General features: G+C 41.0%; 3 protein-coding genes across 3 annotated transcripts in view; all 3 read left to right on the forward strand.

Annotated features, from left to right (window-relative positions):
* The window catches only part of LOC141361723 (protein NLRC3-like), an 843,841-nt gene that overhangs the window by 274,531 nt on the left and 543,533 nt on the right, over positions 1-25,777 (forward strand). The window lies entirely within an intron of this gene.
* Positions 1-25,777, forward strand: part of LOC141349277 (protein NLRC3-like) — a 162,431-nt gene that overhangs the window by 40,147 nt on the left and 96,507 nt on the right. The gene's annotated exons all lie outside the window — the stretch shown is intronic.
* Positions 4,871-25,777, forward strand: part of LOC141361546 (uncharacterized) — a 70,005-nt gene continuing 49,098 nt past the window's right edge. The window contains exons 1-4 of the mRNA XM_073863033.1: positions 4,871-4,941; positions 6,305-6,478; positions 16,489-16,662; positions 21,686-21,862. Coding sequence (XP_073719134.1) covers positions 4,871-4,941; positions 6,305-6,478; positions 16,489-16,662; positions 21,686-21,862 — 596 coding nt within the window. The remainder of the gene's footprint in view (positions 4,942-6,304; positions 6,479-16,488; positions 16,663-21,685; positions 21,863-25,777) is intronic.

Below are 25,777 nucleotides of genomic sequence, written 5' to 3' on the forward strand. Positions count from 1 at the left end.
GGCGGGTCAGGATTTGAGACTTCCAAACTGTGTTTGCTCCTTATCCACTTCCATCTCTTTTACAGTCTCATCCAACTGTGTTTGCTCCTTATCCACTTCCATTTCTTTTACAGTCTCATCCAACTGTGTTTCATCCTGCTCACGCTCTTCACCGACATCAGGTAATTCCAGACTTGTGCTCTGTGTAATCGGACCACTGTCTACAGGCATACTTTTATACGCTACTTCCTCTTCTTCCTTAGAGACACTTGAGTCCATTCCAGGCACTTCCTCCATATCAGACTCTCCTCTGCCTAGGTACTGGGAACCCACTGGGAAAAACATACACTGAGACAGAAGATTTCGGTGGATGACTCTTTCTCTGTCACCATCTTCTGGACGTACAACATACACCCGAATTCCAGGCTGTTTCTTTACCACAACATATGGACATGGCTCTCACCTGTCAGCCAGCTTCTGTTTCCCCTCGACATGACACACTTTCACCATCACTCGGTCACCAGGTTGGAACATGTGGCTTTTGGCTTTCTTGTCATAGTGCTTTTTCTGAAGATCTTTGGCATGCCTTGACATTCTATTTGCCTGATCATAAGCATAAGTCAAGCACTCATGCAGAATGTAATCACTGTACTTATATGGCTCTTTCACTGTTGACAGGCCAAACAGGAGATCTACAGACAGCCGTGGATGTCTGCCATACATCAAATAGTATGGGGAGAAACCAGTCGAGTCATGCTGTGTGCAGTTGTAGGCATGTGTCAGTGCATCAATGTATTCATGCCACCGGGGCTTTTGATCCGGATCAAGAGTGCCCAACATATTCAATAGAGTTCTATTAAATCTCTCTGTGATCCCGTTGCCCTGTGGGTGGTAGGGGCTGGTATGAGTCCTTGTGATTCCTGTCAGTTTACACAACTCCTTCACCACTGTACTCTCAAAATTTCTGCCCTGATCGGCATGGAGTCTTGCTGGGAACCCAAATCGACACAAGAAGTTTATCCATAGCACCCTTGCTACAGTGACAGCCTTCTGGTCTTTCGTGGGGTAAGCCTGGGCAAATCTTGAGAAGTGATCAGTGACCACCAGGACATTCTCGATTCCTCCCTTAGACTTCTCCAGGACAAGGAAATCCATGCAGATGAGTTCCATAGGGGCATTGGTGTGAATGCGTACCAGCGGAGCTCTTTTTCCCGCTGTTGGAGTTTTCCTCAGGCAACATCTTTCACACTGCTCACACCAGGACTTTATTTCAGACTGCATTCTTGGCCAAAAGAATCGTTCTCGGAACAGAAATAAGGTACGCTCCAATCCCAAATGACCAGCGTTGTCATGAAGACTTGTTTTAGCCAGAAGTCTCATTTTCTCTGGCAGGACTAGCTGAGCAATGGACCGTCCCTGATTGTCCTTGACTTGCCTGAACAGAATTCCATCTTTGACTACCAGTTTCCTCCACTCTTTTAAGAGAAGCAGAGCATCCTTTCCTTTCTTTAACCTTTCTCCCCGTCTTGGCTTTGTATTTAGTGTCTTGTAGTGCAAAACTGGCCCAATGACAGGGTCTTCTTTCTGACATCCTCTGATCTCTATATTCGTCATTGCAGGCAGTGCATCAGTACCTGCTCCATCAAATGGATCGGCTGACTTTTCAACCCGCTCTAGAAACTCTCCTTCTTTACATGGAACAGTTCCCTCCACTTGATCACCAACTTCTTTCTTCCTCCCCGATTCATCTTCACTACACTGGCCTCTCTTTGTGGAGGAAATCCACTGGGGGCAGGACTGAAGAATTTCTGTGACCTCTTGATTCGACATCCTTGAGAGTGCGTCGGCATTAGAGTTGGATTTTCCTTGCCTATACTCAATGTCGAAGTCAAACATGGCAAACTGCGACACCCAACGCTGACCGGTGGCATCCAACTTTGCGGTACTCATCACATATTTGAGTGGGTTGTTATCAGTAAGCACAGAAAACTTATGCCCATAGAGGTGGTCATAAAATTTTTCTGTAACAGCCCACTTTAGAGTCAAAAACTCTAACTTGTGTGCCGGATACCGGGTTTCAGGGGGTCTTAAACCTCGGCTTGCATAAGCAATGACCTTTTCCACACCCTCTTGAACTTGTGCCAGGACTGCACCAAGACCCTCACCAGAAGCGTCCGTTTGCAATACAAATGGTAAGTTGAAGTTGGGGTAGCCTAACACTGGTGCTGTAGTCAACCTTTCCTTCAGTACTTTGAACGCTTTTTCACATTCATCTGTCCACTCAAACAACTTTACAGGTCCAGATGTTCCTTTTACTCTCCTTTTCTTTATCTTAGGATCTCCAGAGGTAAGCCGATACAGGGGTGCCGCCAGTGATGCATAGCCCTCAATGAATCGCCTATAGTACCCGGTGAAACCAAGAAACTTCAAGACGTCCTTCACACTCGACGGTTGTTTCAAATCTCTGACTATGCTTATCTTCTCAGGATCTGTATGAATACCCTCCGCAGACACCACGTGCCCCAAGTATTGAACCTCTTTCCTCAGTAGCCTGCATTTTTGAGGTTTTAGCTTCAGACCATGTTTGCGGAGCCGGCTGAACACTAACTCCAGCCGCTCAATGTGCTCTTCAAAAGTCCTTGAGAAGATAATTATATCGTCAAGATAGATAAGCAGGCTCTCAAAGTTCAGATCCCCGAAGCAACTGGTCATCAATCTTTGGAAGGTCGATGGGGCGTTCTGCAGACCATACGTCATCCTGTTAGCCTTGTATAATCCCATGGGGGTGCTGAAAGCAGTTTTAGGCTTGTCGTTTTCCGCCACCTCAACTTGCCAATAACCAGAAGTAAGATCCAGAGTCGAGAATAACCTAGCTTGCCCCAATGCCTCTAATGCATCCTCTATTCTCGGCAGTGGAAAGGCATCTCTGGTGCTGCAAGAATTTAGTTTTCTGTAGTCCACGCAGATCCTCAAGGAGCCATCTTTTTTGACACCACAACGATGGGGGATGCATAAGGGCTTTTGCTTGGCCGAATAACTCCAGCTTCTTCCATCTGCGATATGGCCTTTCGTACTTCCTGGTACTGAGATGGGGGTATTTTCCAATAAGGGAGGCGGAAAGGTTTTGGGTCTACCAAAGGTATCTCGTGTTGCACTGTGGTGGTATGGCCATAGTCCATGGAGTGTTTGGAGAAGACATTAGCATTTCTTTGTAACAAATCCTGGAGCAATGCCAACTGCTCCTCACCTTCCACTGCTGCAGCACTAAGATCAACTCCACCTGTCATATCTTTAACAGACCCAACACTGGTAGTCTGCTGTTGGCTTTGGCAAGTCGTGGTCACTGAACTCCCACACTGACTCGGATGCATAAACTGGTTCTGGCATGGCATATGGCACTTTTTTCCTCTTCCAAAACTTTCTGGATCAGGAAAGCATCCGCAAGCCGGGTCCTAGGATGGACGATCACATCTTTCTCAGACAGATTCAACAGACGGACAGGAACACATCCATTGTCCACATTAGTGAGCAACCTGGCAACCATAAGGCCTTCTGGTGTCCTTTTGGGGGACTGGCTCTCCACCAGGACTGTGTACTGGGTTCCCTTTGGTCCACCCATAACTCTGCCGGTAACATCCTGCTCACTACCAGCGGGTATTCTTATTCTGTGGCCAGCATACTGTACTTGAGCAACTTTACCCTTAGCCCCATCTGGCTCACTTTTATTTACAGCCACCAGGGCAGAGTGCCACTCAGGATTAATCGACTTGACTTTGGTCAAATATTTTCGTCCATATGATGCTCGGAGGTCATTTCTGGAAACCCTTATTACATTAGTCCCAATGAGTAATGGAACCCAGGATCGGTACTCTGTGACAGGGACAACAAACACAGGAACATTTGCATAGACCCTTCCCAAAAACTTGAGGTAAATACGAAGCACACCAACATGAGATACGGGTTGGCCAGTGGCACCTTCAATGGGGACGTCAGATGGCTGCAGTTCCTGAGTACATAAAACAGGATGTCGTTGCCAAAACTCATCAGTAATTGTGGTTACTTGAGAACCAGAGTCGATGAGAGCCTTACACATCTCTCCATTTACCTCAACCACCCCTTCATTACAGGGACCTACCAGTGGGGTATCAGCTGGTTTTGACTTGCCCATGTCATGTTGCTGGGGACATTGTTGCATGCCTGTGGTTGCCCCGATAACCACAGGCCCTACGCATTTAAATTCTGCCTAGTCACCGCTCCATCTTCAGCCTGGGGTGCCTCATCAGTCATCAGTGTCCTGCACAGACGTGCAATGTGCCCCAGTTTTCCACAGCGATAGCACACTACACCACCTACTGCAGTGTCACTACTCCCTTGAGATCTCTGGGTCTGAGGAAACACAGCCCGTGGTGATGCTCCAACTCTTGCCTCCAGCTGTGTCAGTCTATCAATCTGATCCTCTTGGCTGCTCACCAGTTTCTTAACCATGGCTCTGAGTTCGGCAAGATCTGAGTTCTGTCTATTCCCTTTCTCTGTTCTCAGCTTTTCGTCAGTCTGGTTACCACTTGTTGTCGAAAATTGAGCCTGGGTGTACGTCTTTTTTGCCCTTGGCTGTGTCTGAAACTTCCTTGTCTCCCTTGCAAGGTTACGGAGTTCCCCTTGAAGTTCACGAAAACTTAGAAGTCTTGGCTTCATCGGTGCAATCCTACGATAAACCTCTAATACACTTATATACACGGCAATATATATACATAAAACATCCTACATAACAGCACATGAAAAATATTATAACATTTGACACAATATTAACACAGTGACCGTGTGCGCCTTTTGAACCACATGCAGATAAATCATTATTTGTGGAAGCCGATCATGTCAGCATGTTAACGTGTCCATGTCGTTGCTACACTCTGACCCACAATTCCATAGTCCCACGCTAGAACACTGGCGTCACGTGTACATCACGTAGTTTTAAAGAAACATGCACATACACATTCTCTGAACATTACATGTTACATTTTTAACCTTCTATTTAAATTTTCATGAATTGAAATGAACTTGAATTAATAACAAAAAACATTTAGACTGTCTTGCAGACATTTACATACGCCTTTCACAGATGACATACATTTCTACAAATACATTTAAACAACTTAACATAATGATTGCTATCAGGATGTGAGGAGACTTTTAACCAGCATAACTAAAAATGTTTCAGGATCAAATCTGTTACCCTACCTTTAAATGAAACATCTAAACCTAAGTGAATTGTGTTTTCTACTGCAATATTTTTACAGAACATTCAGAAATAATGTTTTATAAGTTTTAAAATAATAAAATGCAATGTTTCTCTATCGTTTACATAACAAGCAAATAAGTCTATAAAACAGTTGTTGCTTTAAACATTGTGTGAACATTAAAACATGACATTGTCATAACGTTTGAAAATGGTAGAATCTAACATTCATCTATAATGTTCAGACAACACAGAAACTTTTTATGTTGGCAGAATGTTTTTGGGAACTTTCAGGGAACATTTTTAAACTTTTCTCTGTTAGCTGAGAGTCACACAACATCTTGTCCATTATGAACACAAACACTTGAGGAAATAAGATCATGTATTCAATCAAAACCTTATTGTAAAGTCTTAAATTATTCAATACATACAACTTTTACTTTCTCTGTTTCAACATATTTTGTTCTCAAAAGCATACAGTACAAATGTTCAAACCTGTAAGGAAAAGACATGTTAGTTATAATTAGTTATGATTCATTTCAATTTCCTTCATAACGTGCAACAAAACTCCTCTGTTAAAATGTCAGAAAATGTAGTTTGGTGTTTCTTTGATGAAATCTTTGCTGATATTATTGTGTATGAAGAGTTTTTCTCCTCGTCGTGTTGTTTTTATAAAGATGATAAAAAACATTGATCCATCATTGACACTGACACACACATTAATAATGTTTTTATAGATTAAGTGAAATTGATCTTTAAACACTGTAACATCTTTAAATGTAAGATCAGAGTTATGTTATCTCCAGCTGATATTCCTCCTGTAATAGAGGAAGATTTTACATCAAATACCTGATGAGAATTACAAGAGTGAGTCATGAACTCAATACAGATTTATAAAGAAATGTTCATGTGGTTTAGGACATCTAACACTAATAGTCAGCTGTGTGATGGATTTATTTGACATTTAAACACACAGTGTCTCAGTAACTGAGGGATTGAAAGAGGAACATTACATGAAGAGATGGAAGTTAGAGATTTGTAGACAAACTTTGTAGTTTTGTATAATTCACATAAAGTCTCTGTTCTCCACAGGTTGAGTAGTTGTCGTATCACAGATAAAGGTTTTGTTGCTCTGACTTCAGCCCTGAGATCAAACCCATCACACCTGAGAGATCTGGATCTGTCTGAGAATAATGTAGGAGATTCAGGAGTGAAGCTGATCTCTGATGTACTGAAGAATTCACACTGTAAACTGAAGAAACTGAAGTAAGATTGTGATCTGATGTTCAGACAGAAATCACATATAGATTGTAGTGAGTGTTACAGATTATAACATCTAATGTCACATGCTGTTCTAAATAATACTGTTGCTATGCATACTCGACCTGTAGTGGTGAACCGGAAATAAAAGATTGAGTTCCTCCCCAGTGCTAGGTTGGTTGTGTATATGACATGGTGTCACAGAACAGAAGTAAGTTTATCGTTAATATAAAAGATTTTGACATTGAAAAGCGGATGAATATTCAATAATGGATGTTCTACACTATAAGCCACCTGAGCCGTTTGATTTTGACTGTCCTAATGTGAGCGCCGCGTGGAAGAAGTGGCAGCAACGTTTCGCCCTGTTTCTCACAGCATCGGGAAACAGTGATGCAGCTTCAGCGAAAAAGGTTGCTATTTTGCTCACGATACTGGGAGGGAGAGGATATGATATATACAGTAACTTTGGATGGGCACCGGCTGAAGGTGATAGAGCCGCGGAAGATCGCAATGACTTTGATACGGTTCTCAGAAAGTTCGAGCAGTATTCTAACACGAGGAATCCAGTGATGGCTCTCCGTGCACAGTTTTGGGCATACCAGAGACCTGAAGGACAGGGTCTAGAAGCATTTGTGAATGATCTCCGGACGATGGCAAGTAACTGTCAGTATACTGATTTAGAGACCACGCTACGAGACAAATTATTTTTCTCCATAAAAGATCTGGCAATGAAAATGAAAGTAATGGGTGATGACGGCAATGCATCTCTTGAAGTAGTGACACAGCGAATGTGTACGTTTGAGAGCGCTAAGAGGGAACTGGATATGATACAAGGCAAGTCGCCCCAAACACCAGACCAGTCAGTTCACACTCTAAACTCATACACGCGAGGCAGAGGACGTAGACGTTATCAAGGACGAGGAAAACAACACGCACAGTCAACGAGAGCTAGTAACCACCAGCAGAGTGGAGCTACGGCTCAAGCAACGCAGCACACCCCAAAGCATGCAGCAGATGTGGCACAACGCATCAACCTCGCAACTGCCCTGCATATGGTAAGGAGTGTCGTCGCTGTAAAAAAAATTAAACCACTTCGCAGATCAATGTCAAGCCAGACTGTCTAATTATCAGAGTAGAGGTCGGGGTCGTGGAGCATCAAATGTACACACAGTGGAGTCTGATTTTGAACATTTCTTTATTGACTCAATGACACATGATAACAGTAACCCCTGCTGGTATGAAGAGGTAATGATTAATGAGGACAAGATTGAAATGAAGCTAGACACAGGAGCAGATACGAACTGTATGCCACTGTCACAGTTTAAACAGCTAACAGGATATACCAGCATTCCTGTTTATAAATCCACAGCTAGACTGTCAGGATACGGAGAGCACAGCATACAGCACATAGGAAAAGTTAATTTAAAATGTGTGACACGCAAGGGTGCACAAGCAAGCTATGATTTTTTCCTCACTACTGAAGACGGACCAACCATCTTAGGTCGTCAAGCATGCTCTGATCTACGACTCGTTCAAAGAATGGACAACATTGAAAAATCCCTTACTCAAGAAGATCTGATTGCACAGTACCCTGATGTGTTTAGTGGTCTAGGAAAATTTACTGAACCATATGACATTAAGTTGAAGCCTAATGTGACACCAGTAATTCACCCGCCGCGCAGAGTGCCTTTGAGTCTTCATACTCGTCTCAAAGAAAAGCTTGATGACATGGAAGCAGCTGGAGTTATACGAAAGACATCAAAACCCACAGACTGGGTCAATAGTCTTGTAGTGGTGGAAAAGAAAGATGGCTCACTTCGTTTATGCCTTGACCCAAAAGATCTGAATCGTGCCATTAGGAGAGAACACTTTATGATTCCAACCAGCTCTGATGTGATCAGCCAGATGTCAGGGGAAACAGTGTTTACTGTGCTTGATCAGACAAGTTCATACTGGCAAGTTCCACTTACTGAAGCCAGTGCTGACCTGTGCACGTTCAATACTCCCTTTGGGAGATATTCCTTTCAGCGGATGCCGTTTGGAATATCAAGTGCCAGTGAAGTTTTGCAGCGGAAAAACCAGATGGTTTTTGGCGACATCCCAGATGTGCATATTATAGCAGATGCTTTGATTGTTGCCTCATTAGATGAGAAACAACATGACAAGACATTACATGAGGTGATGCAGCGAGCTAAAGAGATGGGCTGTAAATTCAACAAAGAAAAGATCAAATTTAAGAGGTCTGAACTTGTGTACATTGGTCATGTGATCAGCAAGGAAGGTTTGAAGCCTGATGAGTCAAAAGTGAAAGCTATCACTGACATGCCAGACCCAATGTCAAGAGAGGATCTTCTAAGGATCATGGGAATGATCAATTACTTGGCCCAATTCATACCTAATCTGTCCACAACGACAACGCCATTACGGAGCCTACTCAAAAAAGACACAGCATGGACATGGGAACAGCAGCATGCAGCAGCCCTCAAGACGTTGAAGACACTTATCAGCAGTAAGCCTGTGCTTAAGTTTTTTGACATAAACAAAGACACTGTGATACAATGCGACGCGTCATCGACCGGTTTAGGAGCCTGTTTGCTGCAGGATAATCATCCCATTGCATATGCATCTCGTTCTCTGACCACAGCAGAACAAAATTACTCCCAAATCGAAAAGGAGTTGCTGGTCATCTGTTTTGCAACTGAAAAGTTTAACCAGTACGTGTATGGCAGACCGGTGACAGCACAGTCCGACCACCGCCCGCTTGAGATGATCACAAAAAAACCACTGCACAAAGCTTCACCAAGGCTCCAGCAAATGTTGTTACGTCTGTTAAAATTCAACATAGATGTGAAGTACCACCCTGGAAAACATATGTACATTGCGGATACTTTAAGCCGAGCGTATCAGACCTGCAATACTCCATCTGACAACAAGGAGGATGCACAAGAGCTACGAGTACACAGCGTCACTGAAGTACTTCCAATGAGTAGTCAAAGACTTGAGAAGATTCAACAAGCAACAGCCACTGACCCGACTCTACAGGCTGTAAGATTAGTGAGTCAGAGAGGCTGGCCATCTAACAAGGCAAGTGTAACTTCCCTAGCACAACAGTTTTGGCAGGTGAGAGATGAAGTATATAGTGAGCATGGACTTGTCTTTGTAGGAGACAAAGTAGTAATACCAGAATCTTTGCGACAGGAAATCATTTCTGCCTTACATGACACTCATATAGGCATTGAGAAGTGTAAAAACAGAGCCAGAGCTATTATGTATTGGCCAGGGATGTCTAGGGACATTCAAGATGCAATTGCGCGTTGCAGTGTATGTGCAAAATTTCAAAGAAACAACACCCAGGAGCCAATGTTGCCACATGAAGTGCCAGACCGTCCATGGGCTAAGCTGGGCTCTGACATATTTACTTTTAATGGAATTGATCACCTACTTGTCGTTGATTACTTCTCTAAGTTCCCTGAAGTGGTGAGTCTGAAAATCAAAACAGCACAAGAAATCATCAACAAGCTGAAGTCTCTTTTTGCCAGGCATGGAGTGCCGGACACGCTGGTGAGTGACAATATGCCGTATGCCAGTCATGCCTTTCGTCAGTTTGCTGCAGATTGGAATTTCAACCTGGTGACGTCTAGTCCCACATACCCGCAGTCCAATGGACAAAGCGAGAGGTTTGTTCAAACAATAAAACAACTGATGAGAAAAGCAGCTGAGGATGGCAAGGACATTTACAAATGCCTGCTTGATTTCCGAGACAGCCCTATCAGCGAACTCCAAGTTACGCCAGCACAATTGCTTATGGGTCGCCGTCTCAAGTCTATCTTGCCTGTAACCTCACGTAAACTGATGCCCCAACCTCCAGTGCAGGGTAGAGATGAGTTGGTGGCTCGACAACAACAGACAGCATGCTACTATAACCGGGGGAAAAGAGAACTGCCTTCCCTCCAACCTGGTGAAAGCTGCCGCATTAGACAAGGCCGCGTATGGAACCGAGCAGTTGTGGTACAACCTCATACCTCCCCTCGATCATACACAGTCATGACAGAAAATGGAACCACTTACCGCCGCAACAGATTTCACCTGTCTCTGGATCCTGACAAATCAGCATTACAAGTGACACCGGACATTGCTGACCCAGACTGTACACCTACAGAACAGAAAGAGACAATAAAGTCCCCTACAAATAGTGGGTTTCCCAAGGCATCATCACAGCCACCAGTATCAGTCTGTGAGCGCCCAGCTAGGGCAAGATGTGTGCCAAAGAGATTTGATGACTATGTTATGTACCAGTGAAGTTTAAATGTTGTACATATGTTAGTAGTTATATGTTCGAATCTTAATACTGTGATTAATACTTAAATAGTGACTTAAGACCAGTAAGCTACCTCTATACCTAACTGTTGTCTGAAAGGTATTATGTCTTCACATAAGATCTGAGATTAGTATTATGTGAAGTGATAATTTGGTTTATTATGTTTGTTGAACAAGTTTCATGGATATTATGCACTACACGTTTACTTTAAGTGTATAAAAACGCAATAGTGGAAAACATATGCAAGTTAGTAATGTTAACAAATAATACTTGCTTGGGTAATATATTGAAAAGTTATAAGTTGTGTTATATCTTTAAGAAGGGAGATGTCACATGCTGTTCTAAATAATACTGTTGCTATGCATACTCGACCTGTAGTGGTGAACCGGAAATAAAAGATTGAGTTCCTCCCCAGTGCTAGGTTGGTTGTGTATATGACATCTAAAAGTAATACAGTCACTTAGGTGCTGATTACTTCCTATTTGCAACCACCAAAGAATGCTCGGTTAGAACATTTATGATTATTTGTCCTTTTGACGAGATGTGCACACACCACTCACAGACCACTCTTTATAGAATTGAACAGTTTAATCTTCATGTCTTGCATATCTTGTGTTGATCAGAACAGGTGTGTATGGTTCTAGTTTAAAGAAACAAATAATACTGTGTAAACATATGCATGTAATACAATTACAAATAATAAACACTTAAACTATCAATTAAGTTTAACAATAGAACCAATAAACATTTAGTTTAGTAATATGTCTCTATAGAAGTTATCATGTGCACATGGTGTGCTGCAGCAATGCTATAGGTACAACTAAACTCTATTTCCAAAGTATAAAGATATAAAATGCACAAATATTGACTAAATACAACTTACTCTTTGATGCACGCACACACAACATTAAAATCAACAAGATGCTGCAAATAACCATGTAGATGCAATCAGATTGTCACCAACACAACATCCTTCCATATCAATATGTCACATGTGGCTCATTAAAGATGACATCAACAGAGGTCCTTAGCTGGCTCCTAATAAAGGCTAGTAATAAAGCCTGACTTAATTACTATCTCAAGAAAAATTTGATTGAATGTCCACTAAATGGTGCCGTAAGCACATATAGCTGGCCCAAAATTTACTACAGCCGCCCCCAAATGTGCATTGCAGATTTGAAACATTGGGCCAGCACAGAAAACTTATTAAGCTCCCATCATTTCCAGAATAAGTCAGACAACAGCCTGATTCCGACTGCCAGGTTTTCCTTTTCCTGTTGCCATTTTTGTCGAGCCAGAAGTCCAGGCAAGTAGTTACGCAGAAAACGGTTCCAGAACTGGTCTGCCAGTACTTGGCTGTGCCTCCATTTTTTGCAACTAAGCAATTCAGTTTCAGGATAAATAACTTGTGGCAAAGTGGAATCCATTCGTCCCATCAGGAGAGAGTTTGGTGTTATTGGATCTGGATAAGCTATGTCAGAAGATACACCCCAAGGGTTTAGAATTTAGAATTCCTTCAATCTCAATTAAGACAGTCATGAGCACTTCTTCTGTAACTGTTTGAGCCCCAATGATAGTATACAGGGCAGTCTTAACGGATCGGATTTCCCTCTCCCAGGATCCACCAAAATGAGGGGGTTAGGTGGATTGTAGTGGAAATCTATCTGCTGCTTGGCAAGTTCTTGTTGTAAGTGGGGATTGAGATTTTTGAAAGCTTCTTAAGTTCACTGTCACCACCTCTAAAATTGGTTCCTCGGTCAGAGTACAACTCGTAGGGTTTTCCTCTTCGAGAAATGAAACGTCGTAGAAACATGAGGAAAGAATCAGAGTCAGCATGAGACAGAAGGTCGAGGTATACTGCTTTGGTGGATAGACACTTGTAAATTAAACCCCAACGTTTCTCATTCCATCACCCAATTTTAATGGTAAATGGGCCGAAACAGTCCATGCCTGTAGAGTGGAATGCAGGTTTAAAGAGCCTTAAACTGGAAGGTGGTAAGTCTGCCATCTTTGGGACATCTGGTTTACCACGCCATTTGTTGCCCTCTGCACAGTGATGTTGAACTGAACGAATGGCTTGTCGCCCTCTCAGAATCCAGAAAAGCCTTCTGATTTTTAGCAAAAACACGTTCTGTGCCAGGGTGATGTAGCTGTTCATCATACTGTTCAATCAATAGCTTAGTTACTGAACGATTTGGGTCTAGAACAATTGGATGAAGAATGTCAGGGCTCAGCTGTTCACATCTTCCAGGTCGTCCCCCTACTCTAATTAATTGTGTATCACAATCAAACTCAGGATGTAATGCTATTAATCTACTGTTTGGTGTGATGGCAGTCCCCTTTTGCAACTGAATGTATTTATTAGGAAAACATTCCATCTGTGATGTTTTGAACACTTCTAGTTCAGCTTTCCTGAATGTATCAGCTGTGACAGTGTTAGTAGCGCTGGCCGCCCCGTTAAGGGATTGTGTAACAGCTTCTACTATTTCTTGAAAGCTGTTGAATTGTGTGACATCAATTAGATGCTGTTTAGCATGAGTTGTTAGTAGGTGGCAGGATGTTGGCTTTCGTAGTTCATCTGAATTATCAGTTTGATCCAATCTGGGTAAGAATCAGAGTATGAATCTCAACAACAGTGACAATTAAATGAAAAACTTCATGCTGCAATGCATGCTGGGTATCAACAAATTACAAATCTCATTTAGGACTCCCAGCATGGATAATGAACTGTTTACTATTTTCTCTGTTACCATGGTTGAGATTCATACTCTGATTTTTTATGTTTTTACATCCCAAATATACAGCTGTTAAATTTTTGTCCAAAGTTTCTAAAACTTCTTAATGACAAACTGCTGTAAAAGTGCTCGATCTCATTTACATTAATGACAGAAAACAAACTTTTAATGAGTAAATCAATTAATTAGATGATGATCTTTATGATTATGTACCAACAACGACAGAACGGCACCATTAACTTTACGTACCATACCATACCATATCATCTTTAAACACTGTAACATCTTTAAATGTAAGATCAGAGTTATGTTATCTCCAGCTGATATTCCTCCTGTAATAGAGGAAGATTTTTACATCAAATACCTGATGAGAATTACAAGTGTTGAGTCATGAACTCAATACAGATTTATGAAGAAATGTTCATGTGGTTTAGGACATCTAACACTAATAGTCAGCTGTGTGATGGATTTATTTGACATTTATACAACAGTTCTTTCTGGTTCTCGAATCTGATTGGCTAAGAGGCGTGCGATATCCTACTGATAACGGCACAGTAACCGCTTCACCATTTTGTATCATTCCGCCACCTGCTGGTCATTTTAGTATTAGTGAATGGAGGTTTTTTTAAACAAGCTCGTCTCTGACTAGAAAAACTGCACGCACACACACAGACGCGCTGTTTTTAAACTCTCCGTGTGTCTCGTTAGTTAACTAGCTCGTGAATCAGTGTGTGAATCCCAATCGGAACGGATTATTCTGTCAAAGATCAGCGCTCTTGGATGTTATGTTAATGTTAATGGGAGTAATGTCTTGTCACGTCGTGTGGACGATTAACACTTGGAAAGAGGGATGTAAACAATATTTTTTCTGGAGCGATCTCTCCTCAGAACGCGAAAGCACTGTGGAACTGCAGGTAAGCAGCACAGCTGTTAAATGTGGACATTGATCATTTATTTTATCATGACGTGACTATTAAAACACGTTATGAGATATCACCACTGATATATTTATGAGTAGCATGCAAAAAACATCTCTCTGAACATCTCTCAAAACAGTTTTATATAGTACTGACAAGAACAAGTCTAATAACAAGCGAGTGCTCGCATCGCGTTAAGATTAATGGGAAAGCAATAGTAACATTATGTAAGTATAGTTTTATTAACTTTTACCTCGCGCCAAAACAATAACAACACAAAAGACACTAAGGGCCAGATTTACTAAACAGGGCAAATTAGCGCATGAGCGCAATTCCAAAAATGCGCTGATGGGAGTGGTGATATCTGCGGGTTATTTACTAAAAAAGCGCTAATTAAATAACACAGGCGCAACAGCTGATTTCCATAATGACCAACCAATCTACTAAGAGCAGCGCAAATTAGCGCATGGTTGCAAATAAGCAGAGAGAGAGTGTGTGTGCTTCCTGTTGCGGAACACATGCTCTGTTTCAGATGGAGGGATGAGCTGAACATGTGTTCCATCGATTGATCCAAGCACATTTGGGAAACCCGACATGGTCTGAAAACCCTGTTTTACTGTACCAAAAGCTTCCGGCCGATTTGGGAATATTATATGCTGATGTACTATTTTCATCAGTGACTTCAGCACCACGGACAACGCAGGTGAAAATGCGGATTGTGAAATTCCAGCTAACGTAGCCACAGTAGACTGAAAAGAACCGGAGGACAAAAAATGAAGTGTTGCAAGAAGTTTTGAAACACCTGGGATTGCGTGACTCCTAGTTGAGGGCTCCAGATCGTCTTGTATTTCTTCCAGCTAATTTAGAATAACATGGCTTGGCAAACGAAATTTTTGGATAATTTGTTGTTCTGGCATTCCAAATAAATTGATACGTGTGGAAAAAATCCTCTCCCTTCTACCATGCAGTCTCTGATTTCTGCGATGTCTCCTCCTAGCAACAACAATTGCAGCCATTTCGAGCGCAAAATGATTTAAGACATGCTTTTTTTCGGCGTTAAATAGTCGCGCAAATGCCATACATAACACATGCGCAAACATTAGTAAATCGCGTTGCGTGAATCATTTAAATAGTCTCCTCCCAAAATGTTTGCGTCTGAAAGGGAAACTCCTAGAAATGCATATGCAATCAGGTCAGTCGCAAAAAGAACTAGACCACACCTTTTCAGCGCTAATGATCCACTGCGCGTCTTTAGTAAATTCCGACATCGCTATTTACCGCCAAAATGATGGTTTACGCTGGCGCAAGCGCTTAGTAAATCTGGCCCCAAATATGAATAAGAAAACGAGTAATAGTTTCATCATGACACCAAATACTGCTGATTTGATCTAATTTTGACCATCAAACACAGACAGGGCGAATATCAGAGCCAGGGAATCCCTGTCAGAGATGTAGCTCAGAGAGGGCGGTGGTCAGCGGGGCGAGTGAACACTGACGTCCGCTCATGCTTTGGTTCTCATACGTACCGAATCTCACTAAGCAAACATTCAAACAGGCGCTATCTTTACTAATCGACAGTAGATTTAAATATAATACATATATATTCTCGACTGAACTAATCTTAAAACTACACTTTGTGACCAAGAAACGTTAATATAAAGAAACGCCTATTCCGTCCATTGAGTTAATATGAGATTCAAAGCAAGCGAAAGTGTTACCTGTGATTCTGCCCGCCCTCAAATCCGTGGCGGAAGAAAGTAGTTCCCAAACAAAGAGGCTTTTAAAATAACTCCGTTGTTGTTTTCTAGTTTTCGTTTTTCAAACGTGTGCCGTCGAACTGTTGTATAAAAGCAATATCGCTCTCGGAGTCATGTGATATAGCTCTATATCACACTCCTACTCGAGCGATACTGCTTAATTAAACACACAGTGTCTCAGTTACTGAGGGATTGAAAGAGGAACATTACATGAAGAGATGGAGGTTAGAGATTTGTGAAAAAACTTTGTAGTTTTGCATAATTCACATAAAGTCTCTGTTCTCTACAGGTTGTATGCTTGTGATATCACAGATGAAGGTTGTGTTGCTCTGACTTCAGCTCTGAGATCAAACCCATCACACCTGAGAGATCTGGATCTGTCTCTGAATAAACTCACAGATTCAGGAGTGAAGCTGATCTCTGATGTACTGAAGAATCCTGACTGTAAACTGGAGAAACTGAAGTAAGATTGTGATCTGATGTTCAGACAGAAATCACATATAGATTATAGTGGGACTATATAGAGATCATAACATCTGTAATGGATTTATAGACACTAGTCAACATTGAAAGTGGATCACAAAATTTCATCTTAGGGTGTTTTCAGACCTGTAGATCGATTGCTTTGTTTTGAAACCGGGGGTTTAATGGCTACAATGTTGGTTCAGTTTGCATACACAAGGCAATATTTCCAAATGAACCAGACTTTGTTAATACAAGTCATGTGTGTGTAAACTTTCATTTAATTGCTCAGAGTGCATCTGTTTATTTTCTGTGATTCCGCTTAAATTGTCCGTCTGGATAGACAGAGAGGCAAGGCAAGGCAAGGCAAGTTTATTTGTATAGCACATTTCATACACAAAGGTCATTCAAAGTGCTTTACATAGAAATGAGAAAACAAAAAATCAAATATACATGAATTTTAAATATCAATTAAAAGAAAATAAATGTGATTTTAATAAAAAACTGTTTAAATGTATGAAAAAGAATAAAACAGGAATACAAGTATAAAACTTTTAAAAATAAAAATAAGAATAAAAACAAGAGAAATAAAAATAATTAAAATAGTGCATATAAAATATAGTGCAATCAGTTCGGACGCAGCATAGTGCTCATTCAGTAAATGCATAGCTAAACAGATGTGTTTTGAGTCTGGATTTGAATGTGACTACTGTTGGAGCACATCTGATCTCTTCTGGAAGCTGGTTCCAGCTGCGACTGGCATAATAGCTAAAAGCTGACTCTCCTTGCTTTGAGTGAACCCTTGGTATTTCTAGCTGACGTGATCCTAATGATCTGAGTGACCTGTTGGGTTTATATTCAATGAGCATATCGACAATGTATTGAGGTCCTAGTCCATTGAGTGATTTATATACCATTAATAATACTTTAAAATCAATCCTAAATGTAACTGGTAGCCAGTGTAGCGACCTGAGGACCGGAGTGATCTGTTCATATTTTCTGGTTCTGCTCAGAATTCTGGCAGCAGCGTTCTGAATGAGCTGGAGCTGTCTAATAGTCTTTTTGGGAAGGCCAGTGAGGAGGCCATTACAATAATCCACCCTGCTGGTGATAAAAGCATGCACAAGTTTCTCTAAGTCTTGTCTGGAAACAAAGCATCTAATTCTTGCGATATTTTTGAGATGATAGTATGCTGATTTAGTTATCGCTTTGACATGACTACTGAAACTAAGGTCCGACTCCAGAATCACACCAAGATTCCTGACTTGATTTTTAGTTGTTTGACCCCTAGCGTCAAGGTATGCATTCATCTTGAGAACTTCATCTTTGTTTCCAAACGCAATGACTTCAGTTTTCTCTTTGTTTAACTGAAGAAAGTTTTGGCACATCCAACTGTTGACTTCATCAATGCATTTGCACAGGGAGTCAATGGGGCTATAGTCGTTAGGGGATAGAGCTAAGTAGATCTGAGTGTCATCTGCATAACTGTGATAGGCAATTTGGTTCTCTCTCATTATTTGGCTTAGTGGGAGCATATACAGGTTGAACAGGAGTGGCGCTAGAATTGAGCCTTGCGGGACTCCGCATGTCATGGATGTCCACTCAGATTTATGGCCACCTATACTTACATAATAACCTCTCCCTTCTAAGTATGACCTGAACCATTTTAGGACCATCCCAGAAAGCCCGACCCAGTTTTCCAGCCTGTCAAGAAGTATGTTGTGATCGACAGTGTCAAAAGCAGCACTGAGGTCGTAGCACCAGCACTGATAGTTTGCCTGTGTCTGTATTGAGGCGAATATCATTTATTATCTTTATGAGCGCTGTCTCTGTACTGTGGTGTGGTCTGAAACCAGATTGAAAAATGTCAAAGTAAACATTAGAAATTAAGAATTTGTTCAGCTGATTGAAAACAACTTTTTCAATGATCTTGCCTATGAAAGGAAGATTTGAGATTGGTCTGTAGTTGCTCAATACAGTGTTATCTAGGTTGCTCTTTTTCAGGAGGGGCTTAACAACTGCAGTTTTAAGGGACTTTGGAAAAGTGCCAGAGTTAAGTGATGAATTTACCACTTTTAGGAGATCTGCTTCTAAACAGTTAAGGACACTTTTGAAAAAAGATGTTGGGAGTGTGTCAAGGGCGCAGGTTGATGTTTTAAGATGCTGTACTATTTCTTCCAAAATTTTACCATCAACTGCTTCGAAATCAGACATCGTAACTACTTTCTGATGTTGTGATCTGACTTGTCCGACCCCGGCGCAGCTCAAGGATGTACTGATCACCTTTCTGATATTATTGATTTTCTCAGAGAAGAAGTTAGCAAACTCACTGCATTTGCTGTCTGAGAGCATTTCACTAGGAATGTGACTTGGGGGGGTTGTTAGTCTCTCTATAGTAGCAAAAAGAGTGCGTGTGTTATTTATGTTGTTGTTTATAATATTTGAAAAGAATGTCTGTCTAGCTTTGCCTAGTTCCACACTGAAAGCACGAAGGCTGTCTTTATAGATATGATAATGGACTACAAGTTTTGTCTTCCGCCACATGCGCTCAGCTTTTCTGCATTGTCTCTTCATATTCTGCACCTCTGTTGAGTTTCTCCAAGGTGATTTTTGCCTGCCATTCTTCTTCCTGACTTTCACAGGAGCAATATCATCGATTACACTCTTAACTTTCGAATTAAAGGAATCAAGGAGAAAATCAACAGAGTCTGCAGATATGCTTGGTGTTAAAGATATAGCCTTCATAAATAGCACACTGGTGTTCTCATTCTCATTGAGAGCAGCTTTACGGGATTATTGTGTGGCTGTTTTTGTAAGTGTGGTTAAATTACTTCATTTGTTTAAGTAGGAATCAAAACTTAGGTGGGACAACATTCTTACCATGAACCTGTGTGGAGAAGAGCAATTTGCACTTTGGTCATCTACAAAAAGCTGTCAGGTATGTTCATGGTTAATTAAGCAATTCATGGGTACCAAAGACGTCACTTCCGCCATGCCTGCTGCCATATTTGTGTGCGTCTTGGCAGTGAACACATATTTATTTATTTATTTATTTTATTAGGGTCCCCATTAGCTAATGCAACAAATGCATCCGCTACTCTTCCTGGGGTCCACACATAACACATAACTCACATAACACTACACAATCCTTTTATCCAGTCCTACACCAAAAACACCAAATTTTCATAAAATACAAATATACATATACTCACTCACATATGCACATATACATACAGACACATACCTGTATATCTCTACATACACATACAATATACTCTATCTACCAATATAAGTTAACATAAAAATTATTTTATTTGTTTTTTAAAAATCATAATATTTTGAATTTTAGCAATATGACCTGAAGCGGTAGTAAAAAACTGCCACCGTCACAGCCCTAATTATAACAAGACGGGGCGAGGCCAGTTTCATATGTTTTGTGTGCAAAGGCAAGCATATATTTAAAGTAGGCTACACGCTTAATGGCCCAATGAAAATAATGAAAACCAGGACATTTTCATCACTTTATAAAAAGGAAAAAACAGGATGTTTGGTCACCCTAAACTAGTAGCTAATGTGAACATCTTACACTGAACGGATGTGTTAAAAACAACACATTAATGTTGATTCTGGGACAACACACTAAATGCGTTGTCCCAGAATCCACGCATCTCTGTGTTATTATTGAAACAACACATTTTGTGTTACTTTAAACACAACTTGTGTTTTATTTTAACACAAACTCAACACAAAATGACACATAATGTGTTAAATTACGCATAATGTGTTAAAAGCTTAACACAAAAAGATGTGTAAAAAAATAACACATACTTTCTAAGAGTGTACCTGCTGCTTTCTCGTTGTCAGACCGATAGCACTCCTTTCACTGGTGACTTTGTGTGTGAAGCCACATAAATGTTACAATGCTGTCATTAAGTTGAAGTTATCACATTATAAAGTACAGTCCTCGCTCCGTCCTGCTCACTCGCTATTTGGTTTCATTACAGTGTACTGGGTGAAGTACTGGGAGCTCCCTCTACTGTCCATAAGGTGCCTCTGTGCACCAGCCATTTCAAACCCAGCCTCCAGTATCTGGGCCATGCCTCCTTATTTGCATACACTCCTTAAACCTCAAATGCCCAATCCTTAACCCTAAATGGCTAAATGATTAAATTCCCAATCCTAAATCCCTAAAGGCCCAATCCTAAATCCTCAATAGCTAAATGACCAATTGCCCAATCCTAAATACAGAATGCCCAATCCTAAATACCAAATTGATTTTGGACTTAGACTTTTAGTTTCAAATTTAGACTTTTTTAGTTTTCGTTTAAGACTTTTTGTTTTAGACTTTTAGTTTACAATCTGACCCGAAAATCCCTCCATAAACGTGCAGTCTGAAATAAAAGATCCCCGTTTAAATTTTATATCCTGTGTCCGGTGCCATCACTAATCCATCTCCCGGGCTACATAAACAAACTGAACCAAGAAGAAAAAGCAGCAGGTTCTGAAACATAGACTCAGGTCTGAAAACACCCTAAGATGTCCTCAGACAAGTATTGTTCAAAATTCAAAGACAACATTTATACAAAGTTATGGTCCACTTCAAATGTTAAATAGTTTATTTTAACTTAATCTCAGTAATGTATTTGATTACTGAAGCTGATTTTATTCAACATTCATCACACTTTAACTCTTACTGAAAGTCACAAACATAAAACATTAAAATTGAATTAAAAAAGTCATTCAGAAATAAAAACATAAGAGACAATTTTGTGATGTCTGATGAGGGAAATCTGATTTCATTTTTGTATAAAAATAAATAAATCACACAGTTAATATAAACATAAACCGATGAAGTTAATTTCCTTGTAAATCTCACTGATGTGTTTCAGTAAAAACAAACACGCATAAATGAAACAAAAATGAAAATGTCCATAAACACTAAATGATGACAAAAGAGAAACAAATTCAACTCACTGTAGATTTGATCTATGTGTGAACAAACTGTGTGTCTCTGTTCTCTACAGGTTGTGTAGTTGTAATATCACAGATGAAGGTTGTGTTGCTCTGACTTCAGCTCTGAGATCAAACCCATCACACCTGACACATCTGAATCTGTCTGATAATAATAAACTAAGAGATTCAGGAGTGAAGCTGATCACTGATGTACTGAAGAATCCTGACTGTAAACTGGAGATACTGGGGTAAGGTCATCTCTCTGATAGTCACACATGTACTGAGGTTTAGTTAAACATAAACTGTATGATGAGCACACTAAACTGTAAAGGATCTGATCAGTAAGCAGATACATCAGCAGTCTCATGAATAATTATGAGACATCGATACATCATCAAAGTACTGCAGTGTTTCACCACAACACAACCTGTGAAGATAAAAACAGAAATAAAGCTTAAAATTAAAATAAATTCTCCTAAAATTAAAATGAATGATTCAATTCCATTCAATTCAATTTTATTTATATAGCGCTTTTCACAATACTTAATTGTTTCAAAGCAGCTTTACATTAATAGAAACAGTAAAAGCACAGAAAAACGACAGATAGCACAACATAATACACAATAGCATAAGCAGTCAAATTTGCTGCGGCCATGACTCGACATTATGTCGAGCGTATTACTAATGTAACGTCTAGAAGAAGAAGCTAAGTTAAGCCCAAGAAGGCTACCTCCCCGGGGTAAAAAAACCCCTAGGAGAAAAAAAACAAAAACCCCGGGTCGTTTAGCCGAGGAAATTAAAAAAAATTTCCTAGGAGGGAAAAACCCTTGGGAGAGATATATATGTATATACACACATATAAACGGATAAGGAGATTAAGCGGAGATTATGCGGAGATTAAGCGGGTCCTGCCGGTGAGCGTTGGTCAGGCATCAGCTGTGCATCACGTTGAAGGACAACCAGTAGATCAGAGGTGTGCCGACTTTCACATCTACCGGAACTGGGTCTCTTTGTCCCATTGTCCTCGGGTCGAGGACGAGACAGGGAGAGAAAAACAAAATCATATTAGCGTAGGGGCCGTTCACAAGTAATGCAAGTGTCACACAGCGATGTGGTTTAATCAGCTTAGTTTCAGACAGACTAACTATTGCGGCATAATTATATTATCCACAGTTGAGGATTTTACAAATTGGGGGCCCACTGCGACGGTATATATGGTAACTAAGGGTCACCTTCCGATCTTTAAGAGAAAATTAAACCTGTTGACCCGTTTGACTAAGGCCTGTAACCCCACTGTCGTCGTGTATGCAGGTTCAGTGGCAAACGGGTCTATATTGCGTACTATTTACAGGATCACGAGAAAACACCAACATCCCAACCTGACCATATGTGTCAACCCGTTTGACTAAGGCTGGAGGCCCCACTGTCGTCGTTAATGCAGGTTCAGTGGCAAACGGGTCTGTATGGCATACTATTCACAAGACACATGAAAGCGCCAAAATCGCAACCCGATCATACGTTCCAACCCGTTTGACTAAGGCCGGAAGCCCCACTGTCGTCGTTAATGCAGGTTCAGTGGCAAACGGGTCTGTATGGCATACTATTCGCAATACAAATAAAGCGCCAAAATCACAACCCAACCATACGTGCCAACCCGTTTGACTAAGGCTGGAGGCCCCCCTGTCGTCGTTAATGCAGGTTTAGTGGCAAACTGGTCTGTATGGCATACTATTCGCAATACAAAGAAAGCGCCAAAATCACAACCCAACCATACGTGCCAACCCATTTGACTAAGGCTGGAGGCCCCCCTGCCGTCGTTAATGCAGGTTCAGTGGCAAACGGGTCTGTATGGCATACTATTCACAAGACACATGAAAGCGCCAAAATTGCAACCCGATCATACGTTCCAACCCGTTTGACTAAGGCCGGAAGCCCCACTGTCGTCGTTAATGCAGGTTCAGTGGCAAACGGGTCTGTATGGCATACTATTCGCAAGACAAAGAAAGCGCCAAAATCACAACCCAACCATACGTCCCAACCCGTTTGACTAAGGCTGGAGGCCCCATTGTCGTCGTTAATGCAGGTTCAGTGGCAAACGGGTTTGTATGGCATACTATTCACAAGACACATGAAAACGCCAAAATCCCAACCCGACCATACGTGCCAACCCATTTGACTAAGGCCGGGAGCCCCACTGTCGTCGTTAATGCAGGTTCAGTGGCAAACGGGTCTGTATGGCATCCTATTCACAAGACACACGAAAGTTCCAAAATCGCAATCCGACCATACGTTAAAGTGACACCATGTAATTTTTCAACCTTCATAATACATTTTCAAGACCCTTTTGGTAGTACATTGACTTTAAATAGGTTGAATGACATGTCTACCATAGCATGACGGGGTCTGTATCACTTTTACTCGTATTTTAAAACTTAGGGTTTCTGGTAGTAACCAGAGCACCAAAAAAACTACAAAATTCGACTGCTTTACGGCATAGGTCACTTCCTCCACACAATTTGTTTTTAACGTGAATTTTGCTGGAGGCTACTTAAGGAGTGTAGAGAGCAACTTATAGTATGTGACTCCGTGGCACAGTTTTAGTGTCACGGACCTATAACACGGGCGACCCGGGGTCGATTCCCCTTTAAGACAATTTTTTTACATAAACTCTTGATTCATACATAAATGCGATGTTCTTTATAAATGACGGCGGTTATCTTGCTTATAGTTCGCTGTATTCAGATGCTGTGTCCACGTATTTACCTTTCTTTTACTGTGTCTATGGTATTTACATTACAATCCAGGATGCTACAGCAGTCAAACTTGCTCATAGTGTAAAACCAAACCCTATTCATTCAACAATCAGATCCGAGCGCTTCTCTCTTCTCTCTTCCTCATTTGCTGCGTTCCGCTGTCACTCGCGTGATGTATTACAAAGCGGCAGACCTAAACACGGTTTACTTGGATTTGGAGCGACAATTTTCACACAAAAGAGAGGAAAAACTAGTGCCATTGCGGAAAATCCTGGTGGCGAGGGAGAGAGAGACGATGCAACAATATTTCTTTCGAAAAAGGCAAGGAAATATTTCTGGTCGTTTCTCAATTGGAAGGCTGCAGCCTCCGGAGGTCAAATATGCAGGCTGCATATGTCATGAAGCCTGTTTTTTTTTTTAAGGTAAACTGAGCATTATATTCGCAAGTCATAAGCATACTGCAACAATTTACGATTAACTAAGTATAATAGTCAACTTTATAATTGTTAATATTGTGAAATAAGAGAGTCTTGATGACGTATGCAGCTTAGAAATACGACATCCGGAGGCTGCAACCTTCAGATTGAGAAATGGCTTCTGCCACGACGAGTTCTTCATCAGATAGTTGTAACATGACTGCGTTTCTCCCTGTTGTCTCAAAATGTTGATCGTTTAGCGTTTTAAATGTTTAGTTTTTAGTTTAGTTTTAAGGTTGGCCAGTTCCTTTCCTTTGCAACAGTGCTGCGGCGCTTGTGGCCTCTAGGGGCGCTAGGCGTGAAAAATACATATCTAGCACCCCCTAGTGGCCAAAAAGTTCCATGGTGTGCCTTTAAGATAAGGTTTTTATTTATTTATTTGGTTGGTCTGTGTTATGATCGCGAGTGGTTTGTTCCGTACAAATAACTATTGCGAGTTAAGTACCTTTACTAGACAAATTATGCGAATGCTTTGTTGAAGAGGAAAGTTTTAAGTCTAGATTTAAAATTATCGACTGTACCTGATTCTCGGACATCGGTTGGTAAATCATCCCAGAGCTTAGGGGCTAAGTAGGAAAAGAATCTTCCACTTTTAGACACTTTTGATAGTCTAGGGATAATCAAGAGACCAGAATTTTGCGACCGTAGTGTGCGTGATGGATTGTATTCTGATAGTAATTCTCTAAGATATGAGGGTGCTAGGCCATTTAAAGCTTTTTGTAGGTGATTAGTGATATTTTAAATTGTATGCGATATTTAACTGGTAGCCAGTGTAAAGATGCCAGAATTGGGCTTATGTGGTCGTACTTTTTAGGGCGAGTAAGTACCCTTGCAGAAGCGTTTTGAACTAGCTGAAGCTTGTTTACTTGATTTGCATGGCATCCCCCGAGTAGCGAGTTACAATAGTCTATTCTAGAGGTCATAAAAGCATGGA

This window comes from Misgurnus anguillicaudatus, chromosome 24, assembly GCF_027580225.2.
Source record: "Misgurnus anguillicaudatus chromosome 24, ASM2758022v2, whole genome shotgun sequence".
NCBI lineage: Eukaryota > Metazoa > Chordata > Actinopteri > Cypriniformes > Cobitidae > Misgurnus > Misgurnus anguillicaudatus.